This window comes from Phyllostomus discolor, chromosome 4, assembly GCF_004126475.2.
Source record: "Phyllostomus discolor isolate MPI-MPIP mPhyDis1 chromosome 4, mPhyDis1.pri.v3, whole genome shotgun sequence".
In the NCBI taxonomy this organism is placed as follows: Eukaryota; Metazoa; Chordata; class Mammalia; order Chiroptera; family Phyllostomidae; genus Phyllostomus; species Phyllostomus discolor.
The window spans coordinates 180,812,501-180,827,614 of NC_040906.2; the positions used below are offsets into that span (position 1 = coordinate 180,812,501).

The window sequence follows — 15,114 nt, forward strand, 5'->3', positions numbered from 1 at the left end:
CCTTTTGCCTTGAAGTTCCCTAGCCCTTTCCCAGGCTATTATAAATCACTTGTATTATTTCAACTAATTAACAGACCTTATTCCTCCCCTATCGTTCACTGGCAAAAGCATCTTTCCACAGCCAACCACCATTTGATTTCATTACAGGGCGAAAGGAAATGGTTTCTATTGCTATTTCTTGTCATTTCAGCATGTGTCTTATGTTTGAATAAGGTCAACGAGATCCTACCACATGCAATTCTGAAGAAATCAATTTTGCCCTCTCATTTATTATCTTTTCTCCTTCCTTGTCTTCCCTCCAGTTGTATATTCAAACTACAAAATATCCAACATATGTGTACTGATTTTACACCTCTTATAAAATACAACTTTGAAACTTTTGGCTGGGGAAAAAAAAAACAAAAACTAAACCTAACCAGCTTTAACAGAAGATGTGGTGGTCAAGGTTCCTCCCTAACCACAGATTAACCCACGATGAATGGCACACCCTTTAACTCAAACTACAGAAACACTTATCACACAGTGAGAAAACCATCATCTTGGATGCAGCAACATTCATTTATTATTTTTCATTGCAATTTTCAAATACCAGCAACCTTAAGGGTTGTGAGCTTCACTTAACAAATGCTAAAAATTCTTCATCCTAATCAAAAAAGCATTCTAATAAATATATTTAGTGAAATGCCATGGTAGGCAAAACACTGTCTGAACAACTGGGAGGCGGTGCTTGAAAACAGAGTCAGGGAGCGGGTGGCACTGTCAGTCCAGAGTTGAGAAATCCACTCACAGCAGCTGAACCCTCTGTTCCCTGGGAGTCGGTACAATCTGTGACGAATCCCGCCCCACTGCTAAGACCAGACACAGACACCGACACAAGCAGATGTTGAAATCAGCCTCCACGGAAACAGTATCTATAGTTTCAAACATCTCGGCAGCAGCCCTTTTACATTTTGCCAAAATTAGTCACTTGCTTTCAAACTGCCAGAAAGACACATACCTTCTTGCTCTGGGGAGGAATCCTATGGATGTTCGACCACTGGCCAACCTAGCAATGGAAGAACTGCTAGTTGTTTTAAAGAGAAAAGTCTCAGCTTGGTGAAGCTTGTTTCTTTGCAAGAAATGGAAACGCAATATAAGTCCAACCATTCAACAGATCGGTACTGACAAGTCCCTTTGAAACCTTCACCACTTTCACAAATCAAAAAGCTGCTCAGCTCAGAGTCACAGCAGCAGCCCAGGCTAGTGTGACGTCAGTTACTTGGAGGCGGCCTTCAAGCCACCTCTCCCAACCAGAGCTCTGTAACTCTAGAGCAGCTCCTTCTCTGGGTAAACAACTCCAGGTCCAGGACATTTTTAGCTTTTATAATGGAGCTCAGTATTTTCAAACTTGCCAAAAGAGCTGGTGGCAGTATCACACCATGACAAGGGCCAATTTTACATCTTTTATTTGAAAACTCAACTCCCCTTTTTATAAGCAAGAATTATCTCCGCGCATACCTCTCTCCCTGTTTGGCTAGCATCAGAATGCACTTTTCCGTGCTTTCAGAGGTTGTGTCTGGATGAGGCAGAACATGTGGAGCAATGCTTTATATACAATTTCAAAAGGTTTGTGAATTGTATCCAATTTCTATCTTTAAATAAAGTAGAAACGGGACATATTTAAAGACCAACCTGATAGCTCCTCGTGATTCATAGCACTGCTTGATGCCTGTCTCTACAGTTACAGTGACGTCTCTCTGCTGGAGAAAATTAGATCCCATGTGAGAGGATAATACTTATTATCAGAGGAAAAAAGCCAAAGAGATACCCACGTGCTGGTTTTCGATTGCGGTGTGCTGCAGCCCAAGTGTAAGGAGAGGCTCCTTCGAGCATGACCACAGGGATCTGTGCTGGCAAGGCTAGGGCGCCTTGCCTCCCCCAGCAGCGTGTCCAGGTTGTGTGAGAACACACATGCGTCTGACCGTGTTTGGTCTAAGAGGCGGAAAGAAGGTGTCTAGAGCAATCTGTGTCTAATTCAGCCAATAAGCTAGGTAACGGTTTAAATAATAAAGTCTTATCTTTAAGTCTGTGTGGTTGCTCACTTTCACATTATTTTTGCCTGCCTCCAGAGTAGTATTTCATGAGGAACTAAAAAGCTTAGTAATAGTGACCTGATCACAGTAGGACTTTTAGCGCACACAGGACAACTGAATGAAACCATACCTTGTGTTTTGAAAGCCTGGCATCCTAATTTCAAAAGCAGTAACAGTAATAGTTATGACAGTGATTGCCCAAGGAGAGACAGCACTTGGCAAAGCCCTGCGCTAAGTGCTTTGAGTATCTTTCCTTTAAGTCACCATCCCAGCAGCTGCACCTGTGATACTACTATTCCCGCCCTACCCATAAAGCCGTGGCTCAGAGAGGTAAGGCACCTTGCCTAAATTCACAGAAATGCGCTCATGCAGAAGCGTCGGATCTGGAACCAGTTTCCCCATCTGGGGATCCTGGGATTTTGTCACGGAGAGCTTGGATTCAGTTCCACTGCCACCACTCATCTGTGTGAATTCTATTTGCTTTAGGGGGTTGTTGTAAAAACATGAGAGATACTTAAGTGCCAGGCATACAAGAAATGTTAGCTCATTTCTGCCTTAGGAAGACAGGAGGAAGAGGGGGTAGGTGGGAAGGGGGTCCCAAAGCAACTATACAGGATTATCTAGTAACATCGTTTCCCCTATATCCACTCTTCCACTCCAGACTTCTTAATTTCCACGTGTCCTTTCTAAATCACACTGATTGTTTCCTGAATCCTATGAGAACTTCAGATGATAGGTAGTTAAGTTACAGGAGAAAGTATATTGGGCTATAACTCTGTTCTATCACTCAGTAGTACCTATGTCCACGTCCCTTTTCATGGGTGTGTCAGTATTTACTACAGGTCCTTCACCTGCTCCTTGTCATAGTAAAGCTGACCTTAAATTACAGAACATGAAAGACCTGGACAAGAATTTCACACCTAGCCCACCACTTCTTACATGTACCAACCCTTTCTGTGACAACTTTTCAGGTGTTAGCTAAAATTTCCATGGTATATTTCATATTCAAAAGAAACAAAGTCACAATTAGGTGACAGCATACAAAGGCAATAAATATTCAACACAGGTTTTTTGAACCTTTCCACTAAAAACTTTAAGACAATTTCAAGGAAAGTTCCTGCTGCTATGTACATAAAATGAATGGATTTAAAAGGCTGATGCTGGTGTACTCAGCCTTCAGTGATATTCAGCCATCTCGACGTGCCTGACATTTCCAAGCTGGTGTCCAAATGAGTGGCTGAAAACCTTTTGGGAAAAATGCAGTATGTTGTATAATCCAGGCTACTCTTAGACCATTTAAATATTTCAGCTTTCAAATATAAAACTGATCCAAATTTTTGCTCTATGTATTGCAGAAAATTCCGAAAAGTCATTCATATCCGATGACATACTAATCCTATTTCGGTGAATTACAAATATGTAAAGAAGTGTATCTAATACTTGATACAAATGTAGGAATATAGAAAATGCAAATGTAAAACAAATGTAGACATGCCAGCTGCTGTCGAGAAACCAAAAAGAAAATCCTGGAAAGGATTTGAAAAGGTTTATATGAATAGCGATATTAAGCTACAAACTCAAGTATTTTGGAAAGGGTGAAAGAATACTGAGTGTATAAATGCCACCAGCAGGTGTTCCCCGACTTGCAGGATTTTACAGCCACAAAGACCTCTGAAACCCTCTAGGCAGCTTCTCACTTTACAGCAGAGGGAAGAGGCCCTTGAGGTTGAGACATTTGCTCAAGGTCACGAAGCCGTTTACTAGCAACGCCAGGAATAGAGTCCAGGTCTTCTCATTCCTGGTGGAGTGCCTTGAGGTTCAAAATTCCAAGGCATTCATGGGAAGGGAACAGAACCCTGGGCTCAAGTTTCAGGTGTGAGAGGCTGATTTCTGGCTTCGTCAGATTTTAAATTCAGCTTTCTTCTAAGTCCAAATGAGAAAGGTGATACTCCATCTTCCAAGGGTAACAAAGGAGTCATATAGCAGAGTACTTATTTTGATGACTATTTATTGAGAGGCTTTTTCTTTAGATAATATAAATCCTACACCAAAATATAAAAATAAAAGGATTTTAACTTAGTGGTGGAAAAAAATCTGGGAATAAGCACACCAACTTGGCCTTCAGCATGCCAGTATACACTTCATTTATAGGTTTTTGTCTGAAATATGACTGTGCAGCACCACGAAGCAGTTATTTGTTCAAATCTTTATGCTATGGCAGCCCTGGCTGGGTGTGAGACTGGGTGACTTCCGAATCTTTTTATAGTTCTTTAGTCCCTCCTCCTTTACTCCTTAAACATATTTAGTAGAAGAGGTATCACATTTCTGTTTACACTAACAAGGAGACAGAAAAAAATTGGAAAGTGATGACTTTGAAAAACCACATTCATTTTTACGCATATTAAAATTTAGAGGCTACTCTAGGTAATATATTTAAAATACTCTTTCCTTCTAGAATCATGTACCCTAGGATACATGATCTCAATTGTTTAGTAAAACTCTCCTGAATCTGAAATTATCCTCCATTTCTAGGAAGAGGTCTTGGGCACTCCAATTAACATTTCGCTTAACAAATAATCTGTAAGCACCAACTCTGTGCCGGGTGTCGTGCTACACCCTGAGAATTGGAAGAAGAGAAGTCCTTGTCCTCAGCAAGCTCTGGCAACTCAGCTATGACCTGTAGCATGACTGCCCACATCCCGAGTGGCCTGCTATCTTGGAATCGACTTATAAGCAGTGTGGAGAGCCTCTCCTGGTGGTCCCCACAGCCATCTACCAAGGGGACCACAACTGAGTGTCACTCCCAGCCTTTGCTGCACACCACAATCACTCAGAGAATTATTTACCCGTTACTAAAGCTGAAACTTTCCCCCACACTTTCTGAATGAGACCATCTGCTGGGTGATGGCTGGGTTCCTCAGTTTCTATACAGTTCCGCACCCAATTCTACCCAATTTGGCCCTGTGTTATTTGAGTTCCAGAATGACAGACGTTGGACTCTGTGTTATAGAAAGTGGTATAATTTTGATACTTGCAAGGGTATGGTTTGGGTTACAAAACTGTAACAGTCACACAGTCACATGCAGAGAGTGCTCATTATCCGTGGAAGTCACGCATTTGCAATGCTGGGTTTCAGCGCATGTGCTAGTTGCCCAGTGCTGGATGTCTTCCCCCTCGAATCACGGGGTGCTGGCTCTCCTTCTGATGCCGGGGGCTGGCGACATGGCCACAGAGCTTTCAGTCAAGCAGATCTGTCATGGGGCTGTGTACAGGAATCTCCAGATGACAGAAATATTCAAAAGAAACAGTTTCAAAACTATGTTCTTTTAAAGAACTGGTGTGTATTCTGAAGAAATAAAAGATATTAGAAATGCGGGCTATTTAAAATGAGTTTTTAAAAAGGGGCTTTAAATTTATTTTTAATATCTCATTATATTACTTCCAGTGTCAAGACTTGGGAGATGTTCACAATATTGACAACAAAATGTAAATAATAAAAGGGAGCGTTCTTCAGCTATCTCTTATTCCAGAAGTGAGCCCTGGGAATGACCGTTCACCACAAGAGGGCCACCCTGAGTCACTTCTGTCAGCAGTAAAGCAGGGCTAAGAGAGAAGCCATTTAGTGAGTATAAATTGAAAGACACAGGAATTAATTTCCATTCCCCTCTCACTCCCCACCCCCAGGGAGTTTCTAGACCATCTATATGTCCTACCAGAAATGCTGGATTTATCACCATTAGTGACAGCATTTCAGTAATTTTCTAATAAAATGCTATTGCCAGAGGAAGTAGCATTTGGCACAGACGAGAACAGTAGCACACAGAAAGGAATGGAAGGAAGAAGTCAATGTAAGTCAGCTTTGACTAGAGCTCACGAAGAGAATCATTTTATGCATAGGGCATGGAGTGGGGAGAGGGAGGGAAGATCAGAACGCGGAACCATATGAGTGAGTGCTGGATTGTGAGGGTTTCATGCAGCATCACAATGTGAGAAAGCACAGGTGAACGACCTGGAGGTGAGGGTACAGAAGGGAGGCTCGAAGTCACACTTCAGCGTAGCCTGGGGCCCACGCTCATCAGAGGACTTCGGAGCCAGTCAGACCCATTCTCCGCACCACGGGCTCTTAGCAAATCTCCAACACGATGCCTTAACCGCAGTCTTGGCCCTTACACTGTCTGTATCTGTTGTTGCCATCAAAATATTTTGAAAAGTAAGATTCCTTAATAACTTATTAAGTTATTTTTAAAAATATTTTTAAAATAATAACTTCATTCTTTCTTATCCAACTATTTTGCATCCACCTGCTACTTGAATTAGTATCTCTACAGATACCAGTACTTCAAACAGTTTCTTATGAATAAACTGCATTCCCTTTAAAGTGAGGAGTGTGTCCAGAGACATGAGTTTTTCCTAGTTTCCCCTCTTGGAGGCCTTCTCACAGGATTTGTGAGGTCCAAAGCTGGGGATGCTCACCCTCCACCAATTATCTCTTTTGGCTGCTTCACTGTGGTTTTTTCCACAAATGGAGTCTAAGCAGTTAGGGTAACTTAACACTCCCCACACAGTGGCCCTGGTACCTCAGCAGAAACGCATTTCCTTTCACACAAAGGAGCTCAGATTGTTAGGAGTCACCTAAAATGCAGAATAAATTAGTTTTTCTGACTTACATTTAGTTCTCCCTCTGAAGTGCTAAATTACTGATCTAGGCTGACAACACTGGATGCTCTATTTAAAAAGTCTAACTATTTCATCTCTCCAGGAGTTAATGGTACAAAGGAGTTACATGAATTGTGCAAAAGTTGTGCATGTTTATAAAGAAAAAGAAAGGGAATTTTAAACTACACACTGAACTGAGCTGACTTTAAGAAATAAAAGATTCTCTAACCTATTTTTTTAAAGCTCTCAAATTCTCTTCCTGTACTCACTCACTTGTGGCCAGTGGCAAATTGATGAGTTTCTTTCTAACCCTCACACCCTCTAAGTTTTCCGAGGCCTAGGTTAAGGCAGGTTCTTTCGACATGCACTGGAAGAACTGACTTGCAGACTTTAAAGGTACATTATGTTGGACAACCTCAGAAAGGTGCAACTGCTGTTTGCCAGCCTTTGAAAATCACTTATGCGGTTTTATTTGTTAACATAGATTACATAAGCAGCTCAACTCATTACACTCAGAAAAGACTACAGAAAGTAAATTTGTAAAGCAACATTTTCAGAACCAGTAACCTCCCGAGCTCCGTCACGGGGCGTGCAGCACAGTACGGCTCCCGAAGGAGCTGCGCAGTCCTGAGTCCTTCAGGGCCGCGTTGCCTTCTGTGAGGTGAGTCAGGGCTCTAAGCTTGTCTGAAAGGTTACAGTTTTTCAGTTGTGCAGTCAGTCCGCCAACTCACAGTTTACTTAATATATATTTTGGCTTAAGATAAAACCTTCAATTATTTATTTAATATATCTAAAATGAACTGACAATTTAAAAGAAAAATAATTTTTCAAAGAGCAAAAATAAACTGAGCTTGAAATATCCCAAACAAGAATTTGGTTCAGACAATATTCAAAGAAACATTATAATACACAAGTCAATGAAGTTACATGAATATTTTTGAAAAGGCTGAATAATTAGTAGAAACCACTGATTTTCTATTCTTATATCATAAACTTTATAAATTTATAAAATCATGCAATTTTATTTTCAGATATTGGATTTTGATAGTACCCTATTTTGAAAAATAGCTACAGGAAAACTCATACAACCATGAACAAAACCCTTTTATAATTGTAACAATAGAATTGAATAACCAGGAAATGTCAATACATTTAAATTTATTAAACATAAATATCTGAAATATAAGATGATCTTAGGACAACACAGCCTGGCTTAACAGTGGACAGTGAAAGATGACAATTTCTAAAGTTTCTCCTTATTTTTAAGAGGCAAGTGTTACACTTGCTGCCCCCGTTCTCTGATCAAGTGCGCTTGTAACTACTCTACTTGGAAGTTCTTCCTGGAAGTTTTTAATAATTACCCACAACTTCAGGGGGACAGCAACTGAGTTAATTTAAATCAGCAAATGAATATTTTAGAATGAGTGAGTGTCTAAGCAGAGACTGTATGGACTACAGGGTGTTTATGATGTTACATTGAAAGGACCTTTATAGAGATTCGATGGTTTTGTGCACACTTTCAGAATGCCCAACATTTAAAATAGTGACCACCATGTCCTCCTGTCCCAGCTGATCAACACAAAAGTACCATTTAGAAGCATTTAGTCACCACATTTAATATAGTCACTACAAAGGTTTTCCTAACATGTCCAGGCCATAAAGCTTTCTTATTCTGTATGAGTTCCCTACCAGTAGGCTGTTCAGAACACCAGGACCTACTCAGGAAATGTTATTTTCATCCAAGTGTGTATGCAATCACTTCATCTCCTACAACCTAAATCAAAGTCGCACACAGAATCAAAACTATCTTTCATTAGACCTTTAACTGGTTGTAACTAGGGTTTAAGCAGTAGTGTTTTCACGAATACTGTTTCTGAACCGTATCAAATTCCAGGAGTTTAAAACAGTCGACTTTTCTCACTTTCTGATAGTATCCTCTACCACTTTTCTCTTCAATCCTTCCATTCATTTATGGTATCTGACCCAACAATGCATGCCTCTACCAGATGGAAGGTGGGCTGCAGGTCTGTAAGAACAGAGCTACAAACACTGCATGAGTATTTGAAGTTAAGGCTAAGCTACCAAACTGACATTCCGAACTTCACTGGCAGCTGATGACACAACCGTATAATGCTCTAGGCCAATTCACATGCTAGGCTTAACACTGAATTCTCCTTTACTTTATGAGTTTGTTGTGTTAGTTATGCTTAAAAATAGTCAACTGGATTTTTTTTTCTTAAATTAGGCCAAAGCTACCAAAGACACTTCCTCCTATACCCAAGAATGAGTGTGCAAGGGAATTTTCTTCAAGAAGGTTGGTTTGTTTGAATTTATTTTAGCACGATGTTTAAATAGCACAGCTTCAAAACTGCAAATAGAAGAGTCTTTGTCTCACTACTTGGGGGATTTTCTCCTCCTGATGAACAAAGAAGGCTGGGTGTTCTTGTTTTACAACTATCTTTAGACAATAAAGATAATGCAAGTAACAGGATCAAAGGGGAGAGGAAGATGATACTGGAAACCCTTTCTGAGGTCCTGGGCACCATCTTTGTTCACTTCTCTTTCCAAGCCAGCATCCTGTGGTGTAGGGGAGAGATGTACCCTGAACCCTGGGTGTCTACAGAACAGCCTGAAGTTCCAAGGAGACTAAGGCAAGGGACAAGGTCACTTCATGCCCTCTGGTCGATTGCTGACATCATCTCCCAGCTACTAGCCCTCAGCAGTCCCCCTACAATAGAGGTAGGTCTGGATTCCCTGATGCGTCACTCATTGTGCACCACAGCTCGGTAGAGGTATGTGTGCATACATGCAGGCACACACTGTTGAAAAGACAAAGAACCCATACTCCATTTTTTGCTCCATTTTCTCATGTCTTGTATATGCTCTTTACCTTAGTTTGGAGGGTGGAGTCAGTTAGCATTCATCATTCTAGGTGGATCTGAGGGATACCATATTCGCTTTTCTGATCAATAAGGAAGCTTTGTGGCAGGGGTGGCTATATAATGATGAAGAGGTGGTCTGTTAAGGTGTGTGTCTGTGGGGGGTAATCTTGAGGCTTTAATTCAGTGTGCACGTGTGCCTGTGTCTCCGTGTGCGTGACCTTGTGCATACACAATATTCATTATGGTTCTCCTTTGTGTCATATACTATTCCTATTCGTCTTCTCTGATTTAGTTGGTTTCAAGAACCTGTATTAATGAAAGAGCAGCTTTCTAACACTATCACCACTGTGGAAATGGAACTGCTTTGTCATGGCTAAGACTGGATGATAAAGGTGGAAATGCTCTAGCTTAGAGCCACACAAGCTAGTGAATGTCCATGATACTCCTGAAGTGAACAAGTGCATTGCATACATTTGCCCACAGGAATAATATTAGCAATTTGGGCAGGACAATTATTTGAAATTCTGACTTCTTTCTTCTAAAAGCCAAAAAAGCTTCTCAGTCATATGACAACCCACAACACCTCCATATACTATCAAATGTGTCCAGGTAGCTGAGAATCACTGCTTAGCTGAGGGGATCTGGCTCCAAAAGCAATAAATATTTCAGATAAATTTCAGACCTCAAACATTTGCTTTCAGGTTTTGGTTTTTTTTTGCTTTGCCAAAATAGTCCCTCTGGCCTAGAAACTTATCAAAGATCGAACAGACAGATTTTGGTTTTTAAAGTGGCTGCTTTCCTGAGATGAAAAATTTTAAAAAGTAAATGCTTGAATAGTTGCATAAATATAGCACTTACGTTTTTTCATTACTTTTTGTCATGAAGTTCTACCTAGCCTTTGAATCTTCAAGTGCGCAGTGACAGATCCCACCTCTGGTTAACTGATTCTTGCTCCCTCTCCTCCCCTCCAAAACAAAATGAAATAAGAACCAAACAGGAAACAACATGGAGATTAAGAGCAGTTATTTTAAACAGAAAGCTCAACTATTGTTAAGTGTTTCTCTTTAATAACTTAATACTCAAATGGAGACACTGGGGCATGAGGTCACAAAAGTTGGTTACCAGTACCAACTTTTGTAGTAGAGCAGAGAGTTTCCACATGGTAGTCCTTATTCTGAGATGCAAGATACTTTACTACAAATTTTCATATCTACCAACCAATCTGAGAGTATTTCCAAGTACATGACTTGAACAACTGTTGTGATTTCTCAGTCTTCAGTGGCACTGGTGCCATCCACCTCCCCACTGGGTAAGTGGCCAATGGGATGGACCAGTGAGGGCGCCTGGTGCACACAGCCCACCCAGGCCACTTCAGATAGCAGAAGGGGGTTGTGGTTCAACGAAGCAAGTTTATATAGAGAGAGAGTAACCCCTATTGGAACTATACTACTGGATGTGGACTGCAATTTATTAAAATTCTAGAGAATGATTATATATTTCCTTAATGAAAACATTTCACATATTATAATTCTAGACTATTTCCTGCTCCAGAAACAGTTCTGTATGATAATGTCTTCTAGACGACAGGACTCCAGGCAACCAACCTGATTAGCAACATATGGTTCCCAGGGTAACAGGTAAAGGTAGAAATGCTGGTTTGGTGGCAAGCTGGTCAAATGGAGTAGGATGGGGATAATTATTTTCTCAATGAACTAATTCACTCTTGTGCTTCAAAACTCATCTCTTTAGACAGAACACCATCAGCACTACAAACAATTAATTACTTAGTTTGCATGAGGGTCGCATTTCATTCATTCACCAAAATTTTTGTAGATATTTATTAGATATCAAAATTATCCTGTTAGTCTGATGTAACCTAGTAAAAGTAGTTTACACACCTACATAATTTTTGGAGATGTACCCAATTTGTGAATGTCCAGCCTTTGAATGACCAGAATCGGTAACTACTGAGAAACAACTGAGAGATTTAGCCAATTTTTACAGTCATTCTGCCAATTATTTTTTGAGAAGAGTACAAATTAAGATGAAAAAGACAGAAGCAAAAATTAAAATGATTTATAAAAAAAGTCACACTTACTTCCTTACCTGAAATATTTTAGTGCTTGGGCTTCTTATTGAATTTGCTAGTGGTAAGATGGGTCTTTTTAAAGAAATTAAGCAGTCTTCAGTGTTTTTATAGCATTGGTTACTACAGAAAGTATACTTCTTTTACTTCTTGTCTTGAAGGGTGAACAAAATAAACAAACCAAAAATACTACAATGAATGGTGAATGATGAAAGATTTACAGTACAAAGAACAGTGTAAAAAGGAAGACAAGTTTAAATATTGTTGTGTAAGAAAGTGATGAAAATAATACAAGAATGAGAATAAGTAAAATGATAGGCTGGAACATCTGGGAAGGTAAATGCAAAGACAAAAAGAAGAGTTAATTAATAATAATTTTAGAAACTTTATATCAACTAACTTAAGCATTCATTCAACTTCAGATAAAGCAGAACCCTCTTTTATGCCTCTGTTTACCGAATCTGAAAGCCTATTATCACATCCTTTCTCTCACTCTGCCTCTTTGTCCCCAAGGGTCAAATTGAAAAACCACATGCTCAAAGTACCCAAAACACTGCAACAAAGAAATTAAAAACCAATGTCTATTTGATACAACACATAAAAGGAAATAAGCCTCAACATTTAAAAAATTCTACAAGTTTTATCATAAGACTCTTTTTTCTTTCCATAGCAAAGCAGAGCAACATGCAAGATCAATAAGCAATAGGGTCGCAATTCCTCCGGTGGTGACTAACAGGCCAGTTAAATTAATGTCAGTCATGCTTGTAAGTATGAGCTGATTTTTTAATTTAAGCTTTTTGCGTGTCTTAAAAGCCATGCATGCTGTTGTACTCGGCGGGTTCTCCAATGGATACAGGATACCAGGCTTGCCACAGGGGGATGGCACTGCCTGTTTGGTTTTATAAATTGTCTCTTAGGTGGTTAACTCTGACAAAATGCATTGGTCTTTGGCCACCATACCTGGCTAGAGCAGTTCAGTCCAATTCATCGGTTGTGCCTCTACAATTAGGATGAAGGAAAAATGCTGGTTTTCCCTGTTCGGGAATAGTTATTACTGTTTCTCTGAATTAGTGTTGCCTTAAACAATCCTTCCTCAGTCCTGAGATTTTCCACTATAGAGCCGACAGTGATATTTTTTTTTTTAGAAGTAATAATCATGTGACTTCAACTTGTGGTACAAGAGCAGCTTCCACTTACTCCTTTCGGTCCAGCCCTAGACACAGTATCATCTGTTTCTCTCCTGGTTTCTACATTTACCAGTGGCTGTGAATCAACTTAGAAATTTTAAAGAATTATTTTAAACTCTATTTGAATCCTGGCTCAAAAACTGCAAACAACTGAAGATTCGTATTAGGGATCTTCTTGCAGTTAGAGCTCTTAGAATTTGTGGAGTAATACGGAACACGTTAGATTTTGTGAAAGTTCTTTATACATATCACCTAGTTTAATGTTCAGAGTAAACTTATGAGTAGATATGGTTTAAAAAAACCTTGTTCATTAATATTAGTAAAATAATAAGTAGTAACAGTTATAGTTATAAATTTTAAAATCCTTTAATGTTTACACAAAAACTGTGGGGCCGGGCAAAGTTTCCCTTTAAAAATAACAGAGGGCAAGCAGTTACTAAGTAATCAATAACCAGGTGATGAAAACTCAGGCCTGAAGAAGGACAGTGTGAAAGGTTCTGATCTGGGGCTTCCCTAAAGCGGGGCGTGGGAGTCGGTGCGCGGAGACGCCCCACGCGGGACTGCAGCTCCGCTGACCAGCCTCGCCATCGCCTTGGCTCGCAATAGGCAGAACTGTACCTGACTCACGGATATGGGCTCCTCGGTGCCGCGGTCGTCCGTGGACTTGGGCACCTCTAGACGGTCGATGAAGGTCTGCAGCTCCTTGCGAAAGGCCTTCATCTGCGCGTTGATGCGGTAAAGCAGCTCGTGCTCACGGATGCGGCTGCCGTCGTCCTCCTCGTCCAGCAGTCCGAACAGGTCCCCGTTGGCCACATAGATGCGCGCTTCAGTGATGATGGTGCTCGTGTCAGCGATGAGCCTGTCGATGGTCTTGCCCAGGCGCTCGGCCTCCGAGCGGATGTCCTTCATTTGCTGCCGGTCAGAGAAGCTCTTGGGCCAGGGCCCAGGCGTGGGGTAGAAGGAGCGCGTGGGCGTGAGGCAGCGGATGTTGCGCACCTCCTCGGAGTCGCTCTCGCCACCGATGGGCCCTTCGCGCTTTCGGTGTGGCGGCCTCGAGTCGTCGTCGCTCTCCTTCTTGCCTGCATCACTCTCAGCATCGCTGTCACGGGGGCTGCCACGGATGCCCAAGTGCGAGGCCAGGTCGTAGCGCTGCATGTTGGACATGAGCACGCGGTTCTCATACTGCAGCTGCATGACCTTGCCGCTTAGCTCGTTGATCTGCAGGCGCGCTGCCTTTAGCTCTTCCTGCAGGGCCTCGGTCTTGGCGCTGTCGTGGTGCCGCGCGCTGTCGTGGGCACCGGACTTGTACTTGTACTTGTTGAGCTCCGCCGTGATGCGCTTGTTCTGCTCCTCCAGGTCGGCCACGTTCCTCCGCAGCAGCTCCGTCTCATCTTCCACCAGCTGCAGGTGCTGCCGAAGCTCTGACAGGGATTCGCTCTGCTCCCTCATGAGCGGGTTGGCCGAGCCATTGAAGTCGTCGCCTCTCAGGTCATCCAGTTCCGCCTTTAAGCCTCTGTTCTCCACCTCCAGTTCCACGATTTTCCTGCCCAGGATGTTGGCTTCTTCCTCCACCAGCCTCAGCCGCAGCTTGAGCTCAGCCTCCCGGGTGCTGGGAGGTCCCCCAGCTTCTCCTTTGGGCAAAGGACTGTCCAGATCTCCATAGAAGGATCTGTACTTCTGGAGCTCGTGCTCAAATCTGTCTTTTTCTTTATCAATCTTGGCCATTTTCTTTCTCATCAAAGCAGCTTCTTCTTTCACGAACTGCAGCTGGCATTTCAGATCTTCATTGTCCTCCTCATTTGGGAAAAGGGAAAAAAAGAGGATAGGAGACCATTTTTTAAATGTAAATCAAGAAAACAACCAAAAGAGAACACCTGCACAAATTATCTTTCTTGCAATCAAGGTTTTAATGAGAGAGAATGAGGGGTGGGGGGGTAATGCTTCATTTTCTCCAGCCATTCAAATTCTTTGGCAAATATTAGGAGACTATTGCATTTTGGCAATGAAATGAGAAAGGGATATAAAAAGAGAAAAATGTGGTCATCATCATTCAGAGATTATTATATATTGTAACCACATACAACCGTTTGGCTGTCATTTCAAAAATGTTCATTTTGTTTGTTTGGTTTTTTAGGTCGTTTCAATTCCCTTGACTGTAATAAATATGAAACCTATTTGCCAGAAGGAACACGTAGTTAATAGGCACTCACTGCCACTTATTGACCGTGGAC

General features: G+C 41.4%; 2 protein-coding genes across 8 annotated transcripts in view; both read right to left on the bottom strand.

Moving 5' to 3' along the window:
* The window catches only part of KIAA0408 (KIAA0408 ortholog), a 31,515-nt gene extending 19,662 nt beyond the window's left edge, over positions 1-11,853 (bottom strand). For 2 of the 5 annotated variants that reach the window (XM_036024674.1, XM_036024677.1), the window contains exon 1: positions 998-1,466. In XM_036024674.1, coding sequence (XP_035880567.1) covers positions 998-1,146 — 149 coding nt within the window. In that variant the 5' untranslated portion in view covers positions 1,147-1,466. Of the gene's footprint in view, positions 1-997; positions 1,468-11,716 lie in introns of those variants that run through there. The other 3 variants (XM_036024675.1, XM_036024676.1, XM_028509843.2) reach the window with 3 other exon arrangements.
* Positions 7,200-15,114, bottom strand: part of SOGA3 (SOGA family member 3) — a 44,025-nt gene continuing 36,110 nt past the window's right edge. The window contains exons 6-7 of one of the 3 annotated variants that reach the window (XM_036024673.1): positions 13,511-14,677; positions 7,200-12,024 (exon numbers count right to left, since the gene is read on the bottom strand). In XM_036024673.1, the coding sequence (XP_035880566.1) occupies positions 11,914-12,024; positions 13,511-14,677 (1,278 nt within the window). In that variant the 3' untranslated portion in view covers positions 7,200-11,913. Of the gene's footprint in view, positions 12,025-13,501; positions 14,678-15,114 lie in introns of all 3 variants that reach the window. The other 2 variants (XM_028509841.2, XM_036024672.1) reach the window with 2 other exon arrangements.